This window comes from Balaenoptera physalus (genome assembly GCF_965194825.1).
Source record: "Balaenoptera physalus genome assembly, chromosome: 16".
Taxonomy (NCBI): domain Eukaryota; kingdom Metazoa; phylum Chordata; class Mammalia; order Artiodactyla; family Balaenopteridae; genus Balaenoptera; species Balaenoptera physalus.
This window is the reverse complement of record NC_138898.1, coordinates 63,846,596-63,869,870: the sequence shown is the minus strand read 5'-3', so window position 1 is coordinate 63,869,870 and position 23,275 is coordinate 63,846,596. Positions and strand designations below refer to the sequence as shown.

The following is a 23,275-nucleotide window of genomic DNA, read 5'->3' as shown; positions in this document are numbered from 1 at the left end:
TACAATCTAACTGTTAATCCATCTTATTTTGGGTACATTTCAAAGTAAATTGTGGACATTGGGATACTCCTCCTTAAATACTTTAGCATTTACCTATAAATACATACTTAATCCATATTTTGTTATCTAATGGTACATTTTAGAGCATAGCTCTAGTCATCTATTATCTTTATTAGTTTTTAATATAGTTATTAAAAATGGCCCTTTGAAATTTGTGATATTTCATCTGTAGGTAAGATTGTTTTCCTTCTCAGATGCTCAGTTTGACTAACAAAAGACACATCCTACTACTGAGTTTTAGTGTAATCATGCTTAGAAAAAGTTTGTTGGTGTCATTCACTTCAGAATTTGAAGCAAATCATTCTCCTCTTGGGCCAGACTCCAAAATATTCGGAGTCCTAGCTGGACACTGTGGACAGGTGTCTTTCTTTGTCCTTGTCGTGGTAAATGATGACATTCTTTGAACACTCAAAACAATTTTTTTTAATACTTTCTGTTTCAGAGAGGAATTGTTCCATTTCTAAAATTTTATCTTTTAAATCTTGGCAATTTTTCAGTTGCTATTTATAGTCATTTGAAACCTTCTTTGACTTGCAGGTGTTGTTTGTCGCAGTTAACTGTTGGTGGAATCAGGGGAAATGCAGAAAACAGAAACACTTCTTTTATTTTCCTGTAATATATCTGTATCATCGGAGGTAAGAACTTTCAAGTAGCATTTCTAATTCCAGTTAAGTTTATCAGTTTCAAAGTGAATTTTGTTACATTCACTGTAGAGAATTGAGAATATACAGATAAGCAAAAATAAGTAAATAAAAGGATCTGTGATTTTATTAGCCATTCATAATCACTGTGTGTTTTGATTTATATCCTCCTGTGACTATACATATCCACCCCCCCTTTTTAAATTAAAAAATGGGATCATGTAGTAATACTGTCTCTTCAACTGCTTTTTCTTTCTTTTGTGAACACTTTTTCATGTCATTACATATTCGATAGCATTGTTTTTATTATACCAGTACTCCATTGTGTGGCTGAACATTTCAAATGTTCGAAAAGTATTTTATGGTATAAAAATATACAGAAGTCCTTATCCCATTACCTGGCAGCATAGCATAGTCAAGAGGGTATCTAACATCTCTTCAAATTGGGAAGAAAAAGACTACAAGTCCGCAGTCCTATAATCTATCATTCTGAAATCCAGAGAGCTTTTAAAACCTGAAAGACTTCCGTGAACTTTGTCCCCAAATGCATTCATCTGGCCTGAAGTACCAAGAGGCCACCTATAGTCTTTATACCACATCAGGTGCCACTGTACTCGTTTTGCTGCAGAAATAATGGTGTTTGATTTTGGAAAACTGCCCAGACCTTGCTGTGGGTGTTAAGTTATGTCTAAAATCTGACTTGAAGGATTTTGGAGACAGGAGATGGGATTCTGGACTCTGTGTAGTGTAATTGGCTTGAAGTTTGTTACTGTTTGTAATTGGTTTGAAGTTTGTTACTGTAAAATGGTTTAAGAAGAGTTCACCAGTAAGAGCTTTACTTTTTTAGGCTTTATTTCCTCCCTCTAAAATTCCTGGGCCTTAATCAATGGGGATTTATTACAAACATCACCAGACCATCATTTGTGGATTATCTGTCATCTTTCAGCTCACTCCCATGTCTCTAACATAAACTTTGTGTGGAACAGAGTGTTGTTTCTCAGGAGCTATTAAATAGTATTTGGGCAAAAACATGCTTTCCTACCCTATCTCCACCCTCAAATTTTCCTCTGGATATAAGAACAGTTTCTCAGAATGACTTTCTGATGGTTACTTTTTTTCTTTTTCCTAAAAGGTAAGTATAAGGTGTTACACTTGAAGGATCTCAAAGTCAGTGCTGTGTAATGGGCGATAAGCTTTCCCTGGAGAGATCCCTGCATTTCTTTTTTTCGAAATAGGAAATAGGGCACAGATGGCTAGCAGGGAGTGTAGGTCATGCAACTGTATGTAACCAAGCCAGCTGCCCAGAGGTAGACTTAACTTGATGTGACATTAAAATCACAAGAGTTCCCTTGAATTGAGTACAAATGTCATTTTGGGATATGTGGGTGTGTAACATTGTCTTACACTATTTGTTTTCTTAGTTTTATGGAGAGATTGGAAGGACACGAAAGGAACTTTAGAAATACTTAGTCCAACCCTCTCATTTTACACATGAGGAATTTGAGGCTGGTACTTGCCTTGAAGTGCTTGCTCCTCATCTTTGCCTGTTAAACTTTTACAACTTTTACTTGTTTAAGTCAGTTCAGACCCGTTAATACCCGTTTCAACATCTACCATTCCCGATGTTCCAAAAATAGAAGAAAGTGCTAAGGCATAGAGATACCCAAAAGGTAGCCTTTTCATATTCTATTTAAGAATCTTCAAGTCCTCTATTTTATACATACACATATGAATGAATGTGTTCCTTCAACTAAACTCTCTTGTGAGCATTTGGTAGTCTTGAGGTTCTTTTGGCTAATGGTGGTTGCAAATATGGCCCTTGAGTCTCATCACTGGACAGACCACTGCTGTTTGTGTGTGTTCTTGCTGCTGCTGTTTGTGTAATGGCTTAACTAGTAGTAGCTGCTTACAGAAATTAACAGGCTTTTCTGTTTTGTGAAAGTAGATTCCATTTTTTGGCTTGTATTGATGCCAGTTACAAAGGCAGTTTATAACAGGCTCTGAAGCAGGGAGTAGTTTTCTCAAAACACTCTGTGCAAAGTTCAGCTTGTCCTAAGGCAATGGCTATAGTGTGTTGGCAAAACGTGTCCTACATCCTGCATCCTGGGATCGTCTCATTACGAGTCACTGGGACCCTTGTAACACGGTACCAGGGAACCTCAGCAGAGCCTGTTTGCTTGAGTAACGAGGTTTCCAGATCACTTGCCTCCTTTTTGCTCAACAAAATAAGTTATCAGATGATATTTTTGATTTCTTCCTTTAAATTAAAAATTGGTGGTGGTTGATGGGGTTGGTGGTGGTAGTAATTTTAAAACTTGAATTAGTTAACAAATGAGTTGTAGTAAGTCTTGAATTGACAGAATTGTTCACCCAGTCTCTCAGCTGTGCATGTAGAATGCTATTTTTACTTTTTTCATGCTAATATTCCTCTGTATGGTATCATATTCTGCAGTGCACACCGAAGAATTGTGTTTATCTCATCACATTATATGTGTGTGTTAATTTCTGTAACCATATATTATAGTTATGTGATCACCATTTATACATTTATTTACTGTGCTCTATTGTTGCTATTAACGGTAGGCTTAATGTCAATTTCTATTTAGAGAGAAGAATGGTTATGGAATTGGTGAATTTCACCGTACTCCCTCACCCCCACCACATACCATCCAATTATATTTGAGCAATGTCTCTTTTGTGCAAGATTGAAGAAAGCCATGTGAGGATTCTGATTAGCTTAGGAGGATAACTGAATGTTGGAAGCATTGCTTAGCAATACTAAATCAAATTCCTGTGCATTCCCAAGCACAACTGGAGGGGAAAATAAGATCGTTTGTATAGGTCCCTGATTTCATACCTTCATATAATTTTTTGTTGTTGTAATAAAGCTTTAAATAGGTTTAAGTTTCATTTAGTGATCCTTTGTGTAAGTGCATCTAAAAATATTTAATAACTACTTTTTAGTAGGCCAAGGACCAACTGCTCAACTTGTTCCTTATTTTGGAGTGACTTGGAAAGTCTGCCCCTACCTCCCCCCCACCCCCAATTGAATTGTGTAGTTAAGATCCTGGAATCCTTTGGCATTTGGTCAGTTTCCAGGGTTGCCTGTCTGTTTTGTTTTGTTTTTTAAAGAAATATTGTGAGAATCAATTTTTTTCAGAGACTAGAATGAATGTTCTTTGCTCTGAAATTCAGTTTGCAGAATTACGCTCATATAAAAAAGTAACGGCCACTTGTACCCCCCCCCTTACATAAAATGCTTGTTCTTAATTGGCCCTCCAGTTACCTCCTGAGACAAGGAAGGCTACTTACATATGAAACAGTTGGGATCCTAAAGCAAGACTTTTTCATTTTGTGATGTTGATGATTTCAGGTATATATTACAGATTTAATGCATGGTGTATTTTTAATTTTTATTTTTTTGGCACTAGTTTTGGACCAATCGAATACAAAGGCCCCATGAGTGCTGTTTACATTGAGAAGTTTGTCCGCCGGGTGATGAAACCACTTCTCTACATCCCATCTCAATCAGAATTACTAGATTTTCTCTCAAACTATGAGGTACCTATCTTTCCTATCTTCTCCCATTCCCCCAGGCTTCACTGGGTTGCATTGGATTGTTTATATTTAGAAGAATCTTTATACCTCCTGATTTGTAGCAATTAAAAGATCACATTGGAGATAAGCCCCAATTAAATGCTTTTTGAGATACTTGATTATAGGGATAGTTTGGCCAAGTGAGTTTTTAGAGAGTAAAATACTTGCAAAACCTTGTCTATTTTTTATTCAGGAATTTTTAACAAACTTTCAGTTTGTCTCACAATTAAGTTAGAGTATGTAAAAATTAACTTATAGTTTGTATGCAGCTAGAGATTTCTAAAAATTTTATTTGTTGCTTACAGCATTTGACTCTGAGATCTCTGGTTTTTCTTGTCAGTTGTAGTTTAGCTTTAAAAAAGCAAAACAGAACTAGGAATATGTTCCTTTCTGTTTTATTAAGTGCGTAACAATTTCAAGGTTCATTAACAGAAAGTTTCCTAACATGGCTTCTCTACTGCTTTGCCATTGCCAGTCAACCCCTGATGGATTATTTTGGTAGGATCCTCATTGCGTGTTCAGGACAGCTTATTGAGAGGCCAGTATAAAGCTTAAAACAATCTCAGTAAATTATAAAAATAGTTCCACAAAGAAATTCATTGGATCAAGTGTAAAATCATACTGGGGCACAAGTAAAAATGATACTTAGCTACAACAAAATCAAGACCATAAGTACCTGACAGAGATAAAAACCATATGAATCCACACCTCAGTAATTCAGAATTTAGCAATTGTCACTCGGTTGAAGTTTACCTTTTGCACTATGTATATTTTATGTAGCTAGGATGTGAATTTTTTTCCCTAGAACGTCATTTACAGCTTTTTTCAATTATGTTAGGAACACTTTGTGTTAACTATTAGCAGGTTCTCTAAGCAGCAGTGTTACTGTCTAGTTATTCTGCTTGTAGTTCTCAGATGTGCATTAGGGTGAATGCTTCCTGACTCTCATGTGGATAAAGGGTGGGTTTCCGTGCCCCTCATGGGCTTGCTCCCATTTTGCCTGGGAGGCTGGTGGGCAGGAGCTATAGTAGGAGGCAGGGCGCCTGGGCCTAGTCCCTTTGGCAGCACTAACTGGGTCTGTGACTTGGGGCAGGTCACTCATCTGTCAGGCGTCAGGGCCCGGGAACAGGGTTTTCTTGAGACTCCTTTTAACTTTTAGGTGCAATGATTGTGTGATGTGGGTTTTCACATAGATTTGCACTAGTTGACAAGCAGTCACTGGAGGTGGTCCAGCAGAATGGTGACGAATCAGGACTTGGACAGACTTGAATCCAAACTCATCTCCACCTTATTAGCTGTGTGGCCTCCGGCTAGTATTATACTTAACCTCTTTATGCCTCCATTTCCTCATCTGTAAAACAGGGGTTAGGTGAGATTAAACAAAGAAAATGCCTGCTAGGATGTAGTCCTAATAAATGAAAATTTATCAGTGAAAATGACGTTGTGGAAAAATCCTGGATGTTTAGCACTACTGAGAGAGCTCAAAATGTGCACAACACCTGCCGGAATTCCCAACTTATATTGATATAAACACCTTTTGTTTGTTTTGTACTTAAGATGATAAAAAATGACCTGTAAGGGCCAAGAGTTCTTCCTTCAGCTTAGCTTCTGTTGGGACTTTTATAGAACACCATGCCCAGTTTGGTACCCTCTGTTTTTTTCTTTAAATTTTCAGTCAGTGTCTTCTAAAAAATAAAGAAATGGGAGAAGAGCTATGGAGCGTCGAATAGCATACAGCATGTACTTAACCTGCACCAAAAGAGTGTGGAAAAAATTGAGATTGTTTAGCCTTAAAAGAGCACAGAGAGGTGGCTTTATTAGTATATCCAGCTCTGTCAGAGATTTGTATCCAGAGAGTTCTGAGCCAGTTCTTAGCAGAGGTCATGTGATAAGACGGACTCAGCTAGCACTCTGGACGCCTGGGTTTTAGCCCTGACAGAAATCTGTGATTTCTGCATTTTATGCAGATTTCTCATCTCTGAAATAAGGAAGTTGGCTCAGATAATCCCTCCTGACTGTTGGCTTTGGTGAAGTTTAGAGGCTGGAAAGAGGCAGACAGAAGAAGGTTCATCATTTGTGGTTGGGAAAGTATTTTTGACACAATGCCTTTGAGCATCTGTGTCAGAGATCTTTCTACTCCTTTTTTATTTATTGCCTCTAAGATGTTTGTAGTGTCTTTGTAGTTGGATCTGCAGGGGAGACAAGCGCATGGTTATGACTGAGCAGCCAGGATGATTCCTGACCTTGAGCCTCTGCATTCTTTGTACCTGCTTTCCAGCAGCACTTTCAGAGATTATGCTCCAAGTCTGACACTGAGTCCACACGACATTACTCAAGGTTGTTTTTTGGCAGCCCACTTAATTAGAAGATGTACAGCAATGATGAGACTGCCTTTAAGATGAGACCCAAGAGAGTGCTGCCAAGCTGGGATGCTGTATAGCTTCTGTCAGCCTTTTAAGTGCCTCCCGAAAGCTGTAGATGGCCTTTAGCGTGTTAGAATCATCTTTGCTGGGCTTATTTTCACGGAGATGAAATTGTTGGGTTGGCAAGAGGCAGTATTTGATTAATTGTGAAAGAACTCGGGAGTCAAGCCCGGCATGGTTTCAAATGTGAAGCCATTTATCTTGTGAAACATACCAAATACTGCCTAGAAAGAAGTGATATCAATTTCATTTACTCTCTGTAAGATAACATAAAGACAAAATTCCAGATCCAGAAGTGAAACCACTGTCATGGTTTTTGATAGTTGAATAAATAGGAAAGATAAAGGAATTTTGGGAGGCCCCACTCTGGAGCATAATATACTTTTAGACATTCCTCTAAGTGAAGGTTTCTCAACCTCAGCATTACTGACATTGGGAATCGATAATTCTGTGTTGTCGGGGGCCGTCCTGTGCTTTGCAGGATGTTAAGCAGCATCCTTGGCCTCCACCTACTAGTTACCATAGCACCCCCCTCTTACTTGTGACAACCCAAAATATCCAGGCATTGTCAAATGTCCCTTAGGGGGGCAAAATCACCTCAGTTGAGAGCCACTGCTCTCAATTATTGTTTCCCCAAATAAGGCCTTAAGGATGCCCCACAGGTCTTAGTATGAACACGTTTTTTCATGTAGCACACAGAATGCCACAATCTAATTGTTGCAAGTTTATCTGCTTATAACAGTATCAGTAGAAAGAAGATGAAAATTAAGCAGTGCCTTAACTAGAAAATTCTGGAGTGTTACCTGTGGGGAGCTAGAGCCAGGAGTGAGTTATGTTGTCATCAATAGATGTCCCTGATATTCAACTTTCTACTCAAATTGTCTGTACCACAATCCCCCCCCTAAAAAGTATGCATCCTAAGTGTGTTAAGGGTATTGATGATTTAAAGAAGTCTTAGTATGAAAGATACTTGTTTTGATCAAGAGCCTTGTCTCCTAATTTATATTTTTTATATAGATTTCAATATCAAATGTGTTTAAATTTAGGTATACCAAAATTGGGCTGAAATAATTATTTAATGTTTCTGTGGCACTTCTAAGGTTTGTTAGGATGGCTTTGTTTTTTTGCTTCTGTCTCTAGATGTGTTTGTGACGTCTTATAGGAGTGCATTTGATAATTTCCCCCTCATTTTAAAAAAACACATTGATTACTCATAAGTTTGTCTCTAATCCAGATATTTGTGAACAGTTTGGATCGTCATAAGATTGTGTAGTTAGGGTTTATTACTTGGGAAGGGATGATACCCTGAAATTAACAACTTTCTATATTGACATAAACTTTTATTATACATATACTGAACTCTATTCACATATGCTTCTATTGCCATTATAAAGAGGAATGCTCTAATTCTAGCTTGGTTTGAATTTTTATAAGTCCTACAGATGAATCAATCCTTTTAAAAGCCTGTTTCAGATGATTTGATAATGAATTACCTAGAAGAGTAGAAGTTTTTAACCAATGGAAAATGTTTTATTTGACTTAGATATCTCAAACCTACCCAAATCAGATTGTGCATCATTCTCTATACTTTTATGTTTATAAAATATGACACTGAAACCAGATGCAATTTTTTTTTTTTTTAATTTATTTGGCTGCATCGGGTCTTAGTTGCGGCACGTGGGATCTTCCTTGCGGCATGCGGGATCTTTCATTGCGGCGCGCGGGCTCTTTGTTGTGGTGCACGGGTTTCTCTCTAGTTGTGGCGCCGGGGCTCTAGAGTGAGCGGGCTCAGTAGTTCTGGTGCACAGGCTCTCTAGTTGTGGCACACAGGCTTAGTTGCCCCGCAACAGGTGGGATCTTAGTTCCCCCAGATGTAATTTTTAGGAAAACAATTTTGCCTTTAATTTACTGAACATTGTAGAAAGACATTAAAAGAGTGACTGTTACAAATACTTGACTCTGTAGATTCCAAAATACTTTAGACATTATTAGCAAACAAAAAATGAGTAGACTATGCATTGGTAAGTGCCCTTCAGTTTTCAAGTGCTTTTACTTCTAATCTTCCCAACAGCCATGTGAGATAGATGAAAATTGTAGATCCTTTCAACAGATTAAGAAGATAAGGTACAGACTGGGTGTGATGTACCCCTAAGTGGAGACTGGACTGTAGCCTAGGTCTTCTGGCTCCCAAAATTCTTCCTTGTACACAAAGGAATGTTTAAGGTCTCTGACTTGAAACTTCACTATGTATCTAGAGGTTAAAACTTTGAATATTTAATTATTTAATGTCATTTTTGAATCTTCCTTTTTCATGAAAGAAAAATTTTGGAAGTCAGCTTCTTAATTTGACTGTTAACTTTTTTCCTTCATCTTTAGGAATGGTTCTAAGAATAATTAGTGATAAAGGATGGGCCGTGGCTATTGACTTACTGTTCAAACAGTAGAGTTTTACCATTTACTGTTATTAATTGGGTCATTAGCATTTATTCTACAGAACTGGGAGTGTTCTATGTATGATAATCACAGTATTGAGGCTGGGTAGAGTCCAGAATTTTCTTCCCAGATATGCACTAAAATCATACCTGCCTTATAAATAATGAATGTAGCTAAATAAAACTAAGTGGACTTTCTGGTGGACACCACAGAGGGAGATCAGGAACTTTAAATTTATTTATTTATTTATGGCTGTGTTGGGTCTTCGTTTCTGTGCGAGGGCTTTCTCCAGTTGCGGCAAGTGGGGGCCACTCTTCATCGCGGTGCGCGGGCCTCCCACTGTCGCGGCCTCTCTCGTTGCGGAGCACAGGCTCCAGACGCGCAGGCTCAGCAATTGTGGCTCATGGGCCCAGCCGCTCCGCGGCATGTGGGATCCTCCCAGACCAGGGCCCGAACCCACGTCCCCTGCACTGGCAGGCAGACTCCCAACCACTGCGCCACCAGGGAAGCCCCAGGAACTTTAAGTCATCTTGTTGCAAACCATGTTAAGAAATTCTGCTTTCTTCATTTACTCCAGTTGTAGAATTCCTCTTCCTTGAAAGTTCTTCCTGCATATTTAAGATACAGACAGGACAATTTAATTTATTACTTGTGGACAACATAGGCAGACATAACCCAGTGTCATTTTTATTTTGGATAGACATTAAGTTGATTGGAAAGGGAATAGGACTAAATATGGTAATGTCACTTTCACAGTCACAGTTTTAGGGCTCATTTGTCGGTATTTTTTAGACATATTTGTCTTAAGTATCGGTAGCTTCTACATCAATAATGCTTTCTTTTTTATATTTTAAAGAATGTGACAGAATTATCTGATTTGTACCTTATAATCTACCCACCAAATGCCAACAGTATTATTTAGAACTCTTATATCTGTAGCCAAAATATTTTTGAAATCTTTTCATGAATTTCTATAATTTATCTATTTAAGAGCAGTGATTTAGCACACATCCATTCATTTGTTCTTAGCAGTTTTGGTAAACCAAGTTGTTTTAAGTGAGATAGGAGAAGGCTTGGGAATTGTTTGGAGGGAGAAGCAGGGCATTGGGTAAATTGCCAGGTGACAGAAACCTGAGCACTTTGGAGAAAAACCTAGTAGACTGCCTGGTACCTGCTGTTATCTTGTTGTTTGTTAGTAAAAGGGTTGTTTGTACCCTGGATGTTGCACACATAACTTGATACTGTTTCTGTTAATTCATAGTTCTATACGACTGTGAATTAAGTAGCTTTAAATTTTCTAAGTGTGAGTTAACATTAATGCAGAAATATTTCAATTGCCATTGAGGAAAAAACACACCGAGGTAACTATTCTCTTGGCCACTAGAGGGCATGTACACCATCTGCTGAAATTTATGCCATACTGCAAATGGTGCTCACTTAGGAAAATAAATATTTTATGCCAATGAGGATGTGCTAGCCTCCTATAAATAGCCTATTTCCAGGCTCCTCATTATAGCAGGTACTGAATATACTGTACATCATTAAATGGAGTTGAAACACACAAACTGGGTCAAGTTATAATCTGGTACTTATGTTTTGTTCTTCACTAAATTGTAAACTTGGTGAGGAGGAGCTTTGTCTTATTTATCTTTTTATCTCCATTCAGTCTTTAACAAATGTTTATTTTGTGCCTGCTTTGTGCCAGGCACTGTCTGAGCTGCAAATGTAGTGATGAACAAGAGAGAGCTTGTGTTTCATGGAGTTAAAATATGGAGATAGGGGACTTTCCTGGCAGTCCAGCGGTTAAGACTCCGCGCTTCCAATGCAGGGGGCGCAGGCTTGATCCCGGTCGGGAAACTAAGATCCCACGTGCTGTGCGGTGTGCAAAAAAAAAAAAAAAAAAAAAATGTGGAGATAGACAACAAACAGGAAAATAAACAAGATGTAGGGGGATGGGTAGTATCCCCCCAAAATTTGTGTCCAGCCAGAAGCTCAGAATGTGGCCTTATTTGGAAATAGGGTCTGTACAGATGTCATTAGTTAAGGATCTCAAGATGAAATCATCCTGGATTTAGAATGGGTCCTAAATCCACAGGGAAGAAGGCCCTGTGAACATGAAGGCAGGGACCAGAGTGATGCAGCCTCAAGCCAAGGAATGCCTGGAGCCACCAAAAGCTAGGAAAGAGGCAAGGAAGGATTCTTCCCTAGAGCCTCCAGAGAGAACACAGTCCTGCTGCCACCTTGATTTGGGGCTGCTAGCCTCCAGAACTGTGAGAATAAATTTCTGTTGTTTTAAGCCACCAAGTTTGTGATAATTTGTTACGGCAGCCCTAGGAAACAACATACAAGGTAATATTAGGTAATAAGTGCTACAAAGAGAAATAAAGACGGGTGATAAGATAGATATGAGGGCAGGGAGGGTGGGCATAACTATTTTAGAAGACAGAGAAGACCTCTCTGAGGAAATGACATTTGAGCAGATACTTAGAGTGAAGCCTGTGTGCTATGATCCATCCCTGAGGAAATTTGGGGAAAGCGCTCCAGGAAGCAGGAGCAGTGAGTGCAAAGGTCCTGAGGGAGGAACAGGATGGGGGGGCCGGAGCAGAGAGGAGAGCGGTAGGAGATGAGGGCACAGAGGTGTCTTGTGACTGTGGTGCGTCCTGATTACACCTTTGATTAGTTGGGCAAATGAAGGAAAGAGGAATGCTGGCAGTTCGGTTCCTGTGGCTGTTCTATTCACCTGGCAGCCGTCCAGGCATTTGGGAGGGGCTGATGGAAACACTGCAGCTGGAACCTGGGGCTGGACCATCTTTACATGTTGGTGAGCATCAGAGTGAGGAGGGACAGCCTGCGTGCCAGCAGGCTTCCACTCCAGCCTCAGCCCGGGGTCAGGCTGGCTCACGTGCTCGGCCCGCTCATCTGAAAGAGAGCCTCCACAGTAAGAGGCAGGGGCCAAGGTGTCTGCTTTGAACCAGCCCCTGGGTTTATTTGCAACCCAGCAAACAAGGGGTGTAGACCTATGTGAATATGCATGTGTTTTGTTCCCCAAACTTCCCTTTTTCCAGATTTAAGAAAGAACTGTGGAGGAAACTCTGAAATGTATAATCATTTCTCAAATACAGCTTTGGCTGGAGAGACACTGAAACTTTGGGGAAATGATTGCAAAATTTATTTTACCTAAAGCGTAACCAGAGCCAGTTTAATAACTTTTAAATGATAATTTGCAATAGAAATAAACAGATAACTATCACTTCACTTTATTTCCTCTTATTGTTTTGAAATGTTAATTTTAAGTTATATCCTTAAACATGCCACTTTTCAAAATCTAATACAGACTCACAGTATTGTGGATATTTGAAAAATAGTACCTAAAATATACTTTGCCTGTTTCTTGTGTTTTATTTTATATATATATATATATATATATTTTTTTTTTTTTTTAATTAATTAATTTATTTTTTTTGGCTACATTGGGTCTTCGTTGCTGCACGCGGGCTTGGGCTTTCTCTAGTTGCGGAGAGTAGGGGCTACTGTTCGTTGTGGTGCACGGGCTTGTCATTGCGGTGGTTTATCTTGTTGCGGAGCATGGGCTCTAGGTGTGCGGACTTCAGTAGCTGCGGCTCGCGGGCTGTAGAGCACGGGCTCAGTAGTTGTGGCACACGGGCTTAGTTGCTCTGCGGCATGTGGGATCTTCCCGGGCCAGGGTTCGAACGCATGTCCCCTGCGTTGGCAGGCAGATTCTTAACCACTGCACCACCCGGGAAACCCGTCTTGTGTTTCAAAGAGCTAGTATTTTATAATTTATACAACCTTTAATCCTCTCATATAGTTGTTTAATCTTATGATCTTCATTTCTTTGGCAATGAAAAGTAAAAATAATTTTACTTATGGGGTTATTTGTATTGTTCGTGGAATTTCTTTGGTCAAACTACTTGGAAATTTTAGTACCAGGTCTTCTGAGGATACAGGCTCTTCCACCGAAGCTATGTAGCCCCTTGGAAAACTGCAGCAGTGGTGCCATCAACAAGAATAAACCCTTACACTGTAGAAAGGTCCGTAAAGGACCCCTGCAAATGGTCTAACCTTTATTCATTTTTAAAGGTTTAATCTGGGTTTCTCATGAAGACTCAGAATTCACATCGTTTTTACTTCCATTAATGTGTATTTACATAAACACATATGTAGTTGCATACATGCATGTAGAGAGATACATGTTTATGGGCTATATGTCTCCTGCTGTGAAGCCACCTTAGATAACATGATGGGAGAAGAGGTTGAAACTCACCTCATTTAATTATTAGCCATGAAACATTTCCTAATATTTAGAACCAATTATTCCATTTGGTTTTGGTTTAGGAGATTGGTCAGAATTGAAATAAACTAATGAGTCTATTTTCTTTATGTTACTTTTCATTTTTATCTTGTATCCAGTATTAACTAAGTGACTAAAATTTCTGAAGATCTTGTCTTCCTTTGTTCATGGTAGAAAGGCTTATACACCATCATAGCCTGGTTTGAAACCTTAAGAACCCAAACACTGTGTAATTCTACATTGAGCCAATTCTGGATCAGCTTGTTGAAAACATTTTAAGGAGTTTAGCAAAAGAAAATCCTGTTTCAGTGACTTTACTTTCTGATTTCCTCAGTTGTTTGAGAAATTAGTTATTTGCTAGATTTTTTTAGATGTTAAGATTAAACATTCTGACTATCTCAGTTTCTACCAGAGTGAAAACCAATTGATCTGTTTAAAATGGAATCTTACTAGAATTAATAGGTGATTTAGATTTGAAAGATAGTATGTTCCACTACAATCAGAAATTTCCTCTTTTATACAACATACCGATTTTAAACTTGACCAACAGGTTACATTTCTGTTTTACTTTTTGGATCTGACTTTGTCCCAATGATCAAATCACCTCCAAAATTATTTATTAAAAACATAGTGCTGTGTGTTTTAGGGCTAGAAAGGACTCTTTACATTTTCCAAGTGCTTTATAGTTCATCAGGCTCATTCTTCTCAGTAACCCCATGATGAATGGTCCCCATTTGCCAGATAAGGAAACTGAGCTTCACACTGAAGCATTCACTCAGTATCATTTAACTGTCAGACTTGAGCTTAAGTCTTCTGACTCCAAGCCCAGCGCTCTTTCCTTAAGGATCTCACAGTTGGGCTTTTAAAACATATAGAACAAAACCAGACAGAACGAGTGCCTACGAGCCTTTCTAAGAAGGAAGAAATTATTCTGAACAAGAAGGCAGAATGTGTCTGGTGGGGACAGTTAATTGGTTTGGCAGAATGGAGGGGTATTCTGTGCTAAGCTTAGAGAAATGGAATGAGCAGGTGGAAATTGGGGTGGAGGAGCGAGAGGGCTCTCGGCAGACTGACCTGACAAGAGAGGAGGGGTGCCATTGTGGAATGCTGGGCTTTGCGTGTGGTGGGGAAGAAGGAGCCCATCAAAGGATGACCTTGAACAACAGTGGAGCCAGTCAGAGGTAGCCTGATTTCCAGTAAGTGTGAAGGTGTGTTTGGAGTGAGGCGGTGAAGAGATTGAGGAAGAAATGTAAGAAAGGTTACAAATCATTGACCTAGTTTGCCTGGAGTTGCTAAACAAAAGCAAGTGAGTGCTTGAACTTGACAGTGAGGTTTCAAACCAGGGATGTAGGAGAACTGTCCACAGAGGGTGGAAAGACCTGCTTAGGAAGTTTCAGCTCTGAATTGCCTCTGTAAAAGCTGCTGCCACTCCATCCCTTGCCTTGTTTGTCTAAATGGAGGGAAAGGTCAGCCCTAACCGGCAACTTTTTTCAAAGGCTTATTAGGCTTTTTAAAAAATGAAATGCAACAAATTGCCGTTGTTAAATTATAATGGCATGTCTTTCTTGTTTTGAAATATTTCCCTTTACGCAGTGACCAGTGATACCCCAGGCACCTAATTCTGCTCTTGTTCTGCAGCCTGGAGTACTCGGGTACTTTGAGTTCAGTGGCTCACCCCAGCCTCCTGGTTATTTGACCTTCTTCACTTCAGCATTACATTCATTAAAGAAAGGTAAACATGATTCATATTAAGACATTAGTACTTTAACAGAAATGTTTGTATATTGATATTTTCTGTTGCATATGTTATCTTTATGATTATATATTTTAGTTTTCTTGATTCTTTTTCTCTGTATTTGTGTTAAATAATTACGTTATTTTATGGTGCACTGGCAAACAAAATTTTGTGCTATTTCAAGTATAGTCTCTTAAATGTTTAGAGACTATTATTTTTTAAAATGTAGCTTGATCACACAGCGTCTGCAATGATATATTTTGCACTTCAAATTGTATTATATCATAATCTCTTTTTTTGTGTGGCATTACAAATCTTGGTCAAAGTTTTCAGTGGTTGTATTGTCAGTTGGATGTATCATAATTTAGGAATACATTTTCTTCAAGAAGTATTTCTATAAGGATGAAAGTCATGTCACATAGCATAAGCCTACTGCCAGGTTCACTGTTCTCAAATCCATATATATTTTTTTACTTAGCTAAATCACGTATTATTTGAGTGTCCTACTTTTTAAATTAAACATTTTTCATGTTGCCCATTTTTTCGTGTTGCTCCATGTTCTTTCTCTATATCAGCCATGACCTTATGTCAGTTCTCTTTTAGATACTTTGATCTGCTCCTCATCTCCTTGTTACCACTCTGGTCCAAGCCCCTTTCCCACCCTTACCCTAGGCCAGTGGGCACTTAACTGGTGTCCAGTCTCGCCCCTCCTTCCTCACACTAGGGCCTTTGTGCTAGTCCTTCTTCCTGAAATGTGCCCTCTCCCTCCCCAGGGCCCAGCTGTCCACCTGTCGAACCCCTATTCATCCTTCAGATTCCAGCTCAAATATCACCTCCACAGTCTACCCCCCTGGAGAGAGATTTGTTGTTTTCTTTCATAGCACTCAACATAGTTTGTATTTATTGGGTTGGCCAAAATGTTCGTTCGCGTTTTTCTATAACATCTTACGGAAAAACCTGAATGAACTTTTTGGCCCACCCAATATGTGTATAGTTATGAGATGATTTGTTTACTGTCTGTCATCTTCCCTGGGCTGGGAGATTTCTGAGGATGGGGATCGTCTATCTTCAGTTTAGTGTTCTTTCTCCAGCATCTGGCACATAGCAGGGACTCAATCACTATTTGCCAAATGAGTGATCAGATTGATGGCCATGTCATCTTTCCCTCAGTAGGTCAGCCAAAAATATGTAGTCATCCTCCTATTACTGGATATTACATTGCTTCAATATTTTGAGGGGGTATTATAGTAGTATACTATTAATACGTCAAATAATTATATTACTGGTTATTTTAATATGTCCATTGTCTTAAGGTTTTATGCATAGAGAATCTACTGTATTCATGCTTTTCATGCAGGGGACTCTGGGAGAGGAACTCAAGCTGTCACATTAGGTGTGTCTTCTGTCTACTTGAAAGACTTTGAGCTGCACAGCTTCAGGTGACTAAGAAGGCTCAGTGAGTCAGAGTTTGAATTTTGAAAACAAAATACTACCAACTTAAATAAGCTTAAGCAGATAGATGTTCAAAAATCTTATTAGAAAACCAAGTAAAGTCCTTTGAAGATTATGTATAAAAGGGTAACCTAGAGTCAATCACTAAAATGATGGCAGCATTCAAGTACTTGAGTTGGAGAAGCTATTTCAAGATTTGGAAGGATGTTTTGTTATCCAGCTGGCTTATATTGTGTGTTTATGATTCATCTTTTTCATTCAGAGGTTTCCAAAATTTTGCTTCTTTTTGGAAAAACCTTTCTAAGTATAAGATAGTAGCCTTTTTTCCTCCCTTTTTTTTTTTTTTTTTTTTAAGTATAGTTGACTTACCCTTGCTTTTTTCTTTTCTTTTTTTTTTAAGCAAGGAAGGTAATAAATGGATAAAAACTACTTGAAGGTACAAAACGATCCTTTTGGTCAAATCACTAATTTTCACAAATGATTACATGAAGTTTCTTCTCAGAATAAATCTAGCTCAATTTACCTGTACTACATTTCTTCCCTCTCTTGTGATTCTAGTTGGGTCTTATAAAATCCTGTTGCATATGAACTTTGCAAGAACTGAGTTCATTCTAATTAATAATTCTTCACCCCATTTTTGTGGGTAAACTCCCACTTAAGCTTAATGAACCATTTTTAGAAGAAAAAGACAAATTTGGAAGGATTACCTAAAATAAATCTTGCCTTGAGCATCTGGGTTTTTTTCCCCTTTTCTTTCTCCTACCCTGAAGTCAAATGGTATTTTACCTATTATTAATAGCCAATGTTAAGTAAGAGAAACACGTGCAGACTTTTTTTTTAATGGGACAGTTTGGAATGTAAATTCTAGGTCATTGTTGTGTTTCTATTGTGTACACAAATTGAGGCCTGAGGAACATTTGACACACTTAACATTTGGTATAGAGAGCTTAACTGACGAAGTGTTTAGTCTGTTGTGGTAGAAAGCAGATGTCCTGGTTCACCAAGCCACAAGCATATATAAAATACACATCTTTCCATTGCCTAAATGTTTTGTTTTTTTTTTTTTAATTGCCTTAGAAATAACCAGGACACTCTCTAACATTCGTTTCTTGAAGCTAGCTGGCCATCGGTCTACAGATATTTTGAGAATGTTCCATATATGAAGCATCCTGCCTGGGTGCTGTGGGGTTGCTGAGAGGGGACATCTCAGTTACCTGTGTCCTTTACCTATTGCTCTCCAACTTGGTGCTGATTCGTCAGTTGATGTCGGCCCTCCTCTTAAGTGGTGTGGGCAGTAACCCTTTTGTTATATTTCTGTCCATTATTTTCCTAGCCATTTTACCTGTATCATTTTTTATTTAGCAGTTCTATATTTTCATGTAGTTAAACCTGTGGTTCTTTTTCTTGATTTTTTTTTTTAGAAAAATCTAGTCACTAATTAGTTCACTTCTTTTTGAATTTTAAAGTTATTTGGCACTTTATGCTGCCTGTATTTACTTTGGCTTAAAATACAGAGCACAATTGATTTTCCTCCCTTCTTATTGGCTAATCAGTTAGCACCATTCACAGAATAAAGCTTTCTTTATCCTTCATCTTGATGATGCCTGTTTTATCACAAAATATTTTCTAATATGTGATTGGGTCTGTTTCTGTGTTTTCTCTTGGTCTAGATCCATCCCTCTTTTTATACGAGTAAATATAATTTCATTTTTTACGTTGTAAGTAATTACCTGGTGAACTCTGGACTCCGCGTCCTCTAGTTCTGGTGTTTTATGGAATATTCTTTTATATCCATCTATGCATTTGGCTGAATTTGGGTTGGAATTTTATTAAATGTTTAAGTTGACTTAGAGGTAATTGACATGTTCATAAAACTTAGCTTCCCTTTCTAGCATCACAGCATGATATTAATTTATTCAAACCTTCCTTTCAATTTTTTGTAAAAGGTCTTACACATCCCTCATTAATGGTTAATCCTTTTAATAAAGTGCTGAATGATTAACTGTGGGCTGGCAGTCTGTGTGTTTCAGGATCCTAGGGAAGCCCATCTCTTGTACTTCTTCACTCTTCCCAGACTGCAGAGCCTGTTCCTCTTGGAGCCTTTCCAGACAGGCCTAAAGAAAATTTGCCCAAAGAAAATTTGGTAGAGGGGTTGATATTTTTAAGTTGCTTACTTGATTTTCTTCCATCTTATGATTATTTCATTATTTGCTGTAAAAATATGTTCTGGTAAAATGTTGTTATATTCTGTTATGATTCAGTGACCTTTTTAAAAGAGAAAATTTGCAACAAATTTTGTTCAAAAGGGATGCAGTGCCGCCTGGGGGACAAGCCGTGGCCTGGGATCTGGCAGTATCTGGTCCTTAGCTTTTGTCTGCCCCTGGCAGGGTTATAAACTTGAACAAAAGATTTAACTTTTCTGTGTTTGAGTTTCTCTGTCTGTAAAGTTGGAGAGGGTGGAGGTAAGGGTAAATGCTTGTTTTACAAGGCCACATCATGTGTGAAGTATGTTGTGTGTGAATAAAATAATAGTCTGAAAACCTGTAGCAGTTTAATGAGAAAGCCATTGGCTGAAAGCACCTGAAGTAAGTACTGTGTCTGTTTTCTTAAGAGCATCTACACCAGATAGTATGTACCTTGACCGACCAGCAGACACAGGTCTTCCTCTTCCCTTTTCCTGGAGCACTCCATACCTGCTGTTTTTTGTGTAGTTGGCCCTCCGTATCCACAGGTTCTTTACTTTTGGATCCAGCCAATCCTGGATCGAAAATATTAGGAAAAAGAAAATTCCGGAAAGTTCCAAAAAGCAAAAATTAAATGTATCGTGTACCTGGCAACTACTTCCATAGCATTACGTTGTAATTGCAACTGTTTACTTAGCATTTACAGTCTATTAGTTGTTATAAGTAATCTAGATTTGATTTAAAGTATACCAGAGGATGTGTATAGGTTACATGCAAATACTATGCCATTTTATATAAGGGACTTGAGCATCCGTGGATTTTGGTATCCAAGGGAAGTGGGGGGCTGGAACCAATTCCCTGTGGACACCAAGGGATGACAGTACTGCATGGTGTTCTCGCTGTGGAACTGACTGCATGTCTGTCCCACCAGAATTTGAGCTGGTTTGTTCAGACAGTATTTATTGAGCGCCTTGAGGCCAAGGTTTTGTTGTCTTTCTCCTACAACTCGAACAATTTAGCTAAAAGTTTGAATGAATGACTAGTTAAAGGATACTTTACCTTGAAATTGCTCAGGTTGGAGTGATTTTGGCAGAGGGATGTTGAGTCATTTTGGATCCCCTCCCACCACCACTTCTCCTCATGCCTGGCCTTTCAGGTTCCATAGACCAGTGTGCAGGAATCACTCCCACTGGACTGGATGGAGTCCCTGCCTGGCTCATTCTTCTTACTCTTTCTTCTTGGCTTCTCCCAGTCCCCTGACACTAGAATCCTCATGGATTGAATTGAAATTCACATGATACTTAAATGTCATCTTCAAAATACACTAAATTATTAACTAAAGACGTCGTTTCCACTCCCTTCATTCACCTTTAGGAATTCCTAAACATAGTTGACAGGGAACCTGTGGCATTAGTTGTCTAAGGAACACCTTTGGAAAATACTGTTGTAATGAATTTTTTTTAATAGGAATTTTTTAGAGGAAGAAGTAATTCCAGTGTAGGGTTCCTCTACTCCACCAGGTGGCGTCTGATGGTGCTGTGATTTGCTGGTAGAATTGAGTCAGGACGCAAAAAGCTCCCTCCTCCATATCCTTATTCACAAACAAAGCTTTTTTGGGGCACTTTTCTGTTAGATTGTGAAACTTTGTACAACATCAAGAGGTCTGAAAAGTAGGATTTTCTTATCCTGAAAGTGACATTCTTAAAGTCATTGAAAAAACAAGGGATTGACTTCTTAGGCAAGATTGACTCTGAAATTGCTTTATTTTTTCAGGTTCCTGGGTCTCACTCTTGGGAGTTTGGACCAAGCATTAGGTTTAACAATTCTCCGTGAATGAAACAGGTTCTAGGTCACTGGTTTTCCCACGTAATCTCATTTGTTGTCACTATACTCACTTAAAGAGGGAAATCTTTTTCTAACTAACTGCCTGTGTTCTGAGGCCCTCTGGGTACTGATTAATACATATTAGAAATTCCATACCTTTTGTTCCCATACCTAAAATTGACTTTTTAATTATGTTGCTATTATTTTAGCGAGGATGTGATCATATTTCATAGGAAATGCTTTTATTCCTATTATGACATCTCTCAAGCCTTGTAAGTGCTGCTAGATAAGCACTAAGGCCAAAAACAGACATCCCCGCACTTTGAATTAGCTTCAGCAGCATGACTTATTAATTCAACAGACATTTGAGGATCCACTTTGTGCTACAGCTGTAAAGAGGAGTAAAACTTGTTCCTTACCATCGGGGTGCCACCAGCTAGTGTGGCCAACAGGTGGGCTTACCCACAATGTGAGTGCAGTGACACGTCTGTGACAGGCTTCGTCGGAGCACGGAGGTGGGGCGTGCGGATCAGGTCAGGGAAGACTGGTGGTGGGGAGGATTTCCCAGGAGAATGAGGGGTCAGCTTTCAGGTAAGTGTGTAAGGAATGAGAGAGTGGAAGATAGGCGGCGTTGAGAAGAGCAAAAGGTGTGCGGAGAGCTCAGAACTATATTTAGTGCCCATTTGTAGATATTTTGATTCCTTGAACCCACGTATTTGAAAAGTTACACCATCTTTACTTTCTAATTGTCTTGTGGTATTTTCTGCCTTTTTAAAGGTATCCTGTTTTAGTAGTGTGTATGTGTGTGTTTTGATTTTTGATCCTATTTCTTCAAGGTTGTTGGGGGGTTTTGGTTTTTTTGTTTTGTTTAAGCTGAAATAAGACTCCTAGACAAAGAACCAAAAACACTAAAATCTTAGAAACCTCTCAGGGATCACCTTCTATAATAAAGTCACAAACTTATAGTGAAACGACTCAACTCGGTGCAGACAAACCCTGTTCTGGTCTCCACTTGACCACTTGTTATGTAACGTTGAGCGTGATAAGCTGATACTGGATGGAGCACTTTACCTGGAGGATCCAGTCTTCAGTGCCACTCTTTGAAGTAGAAGCTGTTATTATCTCAGTGTTACTATCTCAGGTGAGGAAACTGAGGTTGTTAACAGCCTCCAGGACACTGTGAGGCAGGACAGTGGCTCCCCAGAGATGTCCACATTCTCATCCCCAGGACCTGTGAATATGTTACATTACATGGCAAGAGGAAATGAGGTTGCCTATGGATTTGGGTTGCTAATCAGCTGACATTGAGAAAGGGAGATTATCCTGGATTATCTGAGTAGGCCCAATGTAATCAGAACGATGCTTAAAAGTGGCATCGAGAGGCAAAGAATAGTGTCAGAGTGATGCAGTGTGAGAAGGACTTGTCTGGCCATTACTGCTTTTGAAGACGGAAGGGGCCACAAGCCAGTGCAGGTAGCCTCAAGCCAAGGAATGCAGGTAGCCTCTAAATGGTAGGAAAGGCAAGGAGTTGCATTCTCCCCTAGAGCCTCCAGAAGGAACATTACCTGCTGCACCTTGATTTTAGCCCATTGAGGCCCATTTTGGACTTCGACCTCCAGAACTGTAAGATAAATTTATGTTTTTTTAAGCTACTAAGTTAGTGGTAATTTGTTACAGCAGAAATAGCAACTTAATATGGTCACGTACCAGTAAACGAGGAGTGAGATAGGAATCCAGGACCACATCACTCCATCTGCCTCTGTACCCTCCGGAAGTGGGGCAGGCGGCACAATATGGTGATTCCTACCTCCTGGTCTTTGCCCATGATACTGCTTAAAATGCAAGGCCTTGCCCTAGTTATTATCTGCCTTCCTAATTTTTCAAGGCCTAACTGAAGTCCTCTGGGATTTGTAAATAGTGCCCAGCCAGCATGATTTCTGGCACACTGTGGACATCAAGTGGAGATTTCCATCCACTGGCTCCCTTCTTGGAACTCCCATTGCACTCATTGGCTGTGTCTCCCACTTAGCAACCAACGTTGTTTTCTGATTTTCCCTTAGACTTTAGTATCTTCCTAACAAGTAGTCAGAGACTGTCCTGATCAGTCATGTTAGTGGCAGATGTCCTGTGTGACCACAGCTCACCAGTCACCCCTTCTCACTGGTCTTCAGGTTCCCCATCTGCAGGATGAGGGAACTTTGCCCTAGTTGCCTCTAAAGGAGACTTCAGCTTGAAAATGCATTGGCCTTTGGCCTGTTTTTTTTAGACCTGGGAGCTAAGAATTGTTTTTATATTTGTAAAGAGTTATTTAAAAAAAAAAGAATATGTGACACCTATGCTAGACCCTAAGAGCAGCATAAGAGGGGATGGAGGAGGGATTTCTAAGCAGATGTGTTTCTTTTGTGAAGTCTTTCCCTCCCTGAGGGTGTTTTTTTTTTAAAAAAAAAAAGGAATTTAATTGAAGTACACACAAGGGACGTGTTTGAATTGATCATTTTAATATTATGCTCTGGTTAAATGAGAACAATGGTGTGAGGGTGTTAAGTTTACTGTCATGTTAGTATATAGAACAGTGCATATTTAGTTCTATAGTTTATGTTCCCCTAAAATGATGT

General features: G+C 39.1%; 1 protein-coding gene across 5 annotated transcripts in view; it reads left to right on the top strand.

Moving 5' to 3' along the window:
- The window catches only part of TXNDC11 (thioredoxin domain containing 11), a 64,806-nt gene that overhangs the window by 10,553 nt on the left and 30,978 nt on the right, over positions 1 to 23,275 (top strand). For 2 of the 5 annotated variants that reach the window (XM_082429639.1, XM_082429638.1), the window contains exons 3-5: positions 598 to 695; positions 4,133 to 4,262; positions 15,105 to 15,198. In XM_082429639.1, the coding sequence (XP_082285765.1) occupies positions 598 to 695; positions 4,133 to 4,262; positions 15,105 to 15,198 (322 nt within the window). The remainder of the gene's footprint in view (positions 1 to 597; positions 696 to 4,132; positions 4,263 to 15,104; positions 15,199 to 23,275) is intronic. The other 3 variants (XM_082429640.1, XM_082429641.1, XM_082429642.1) reach the window with 2 other exon arrangements.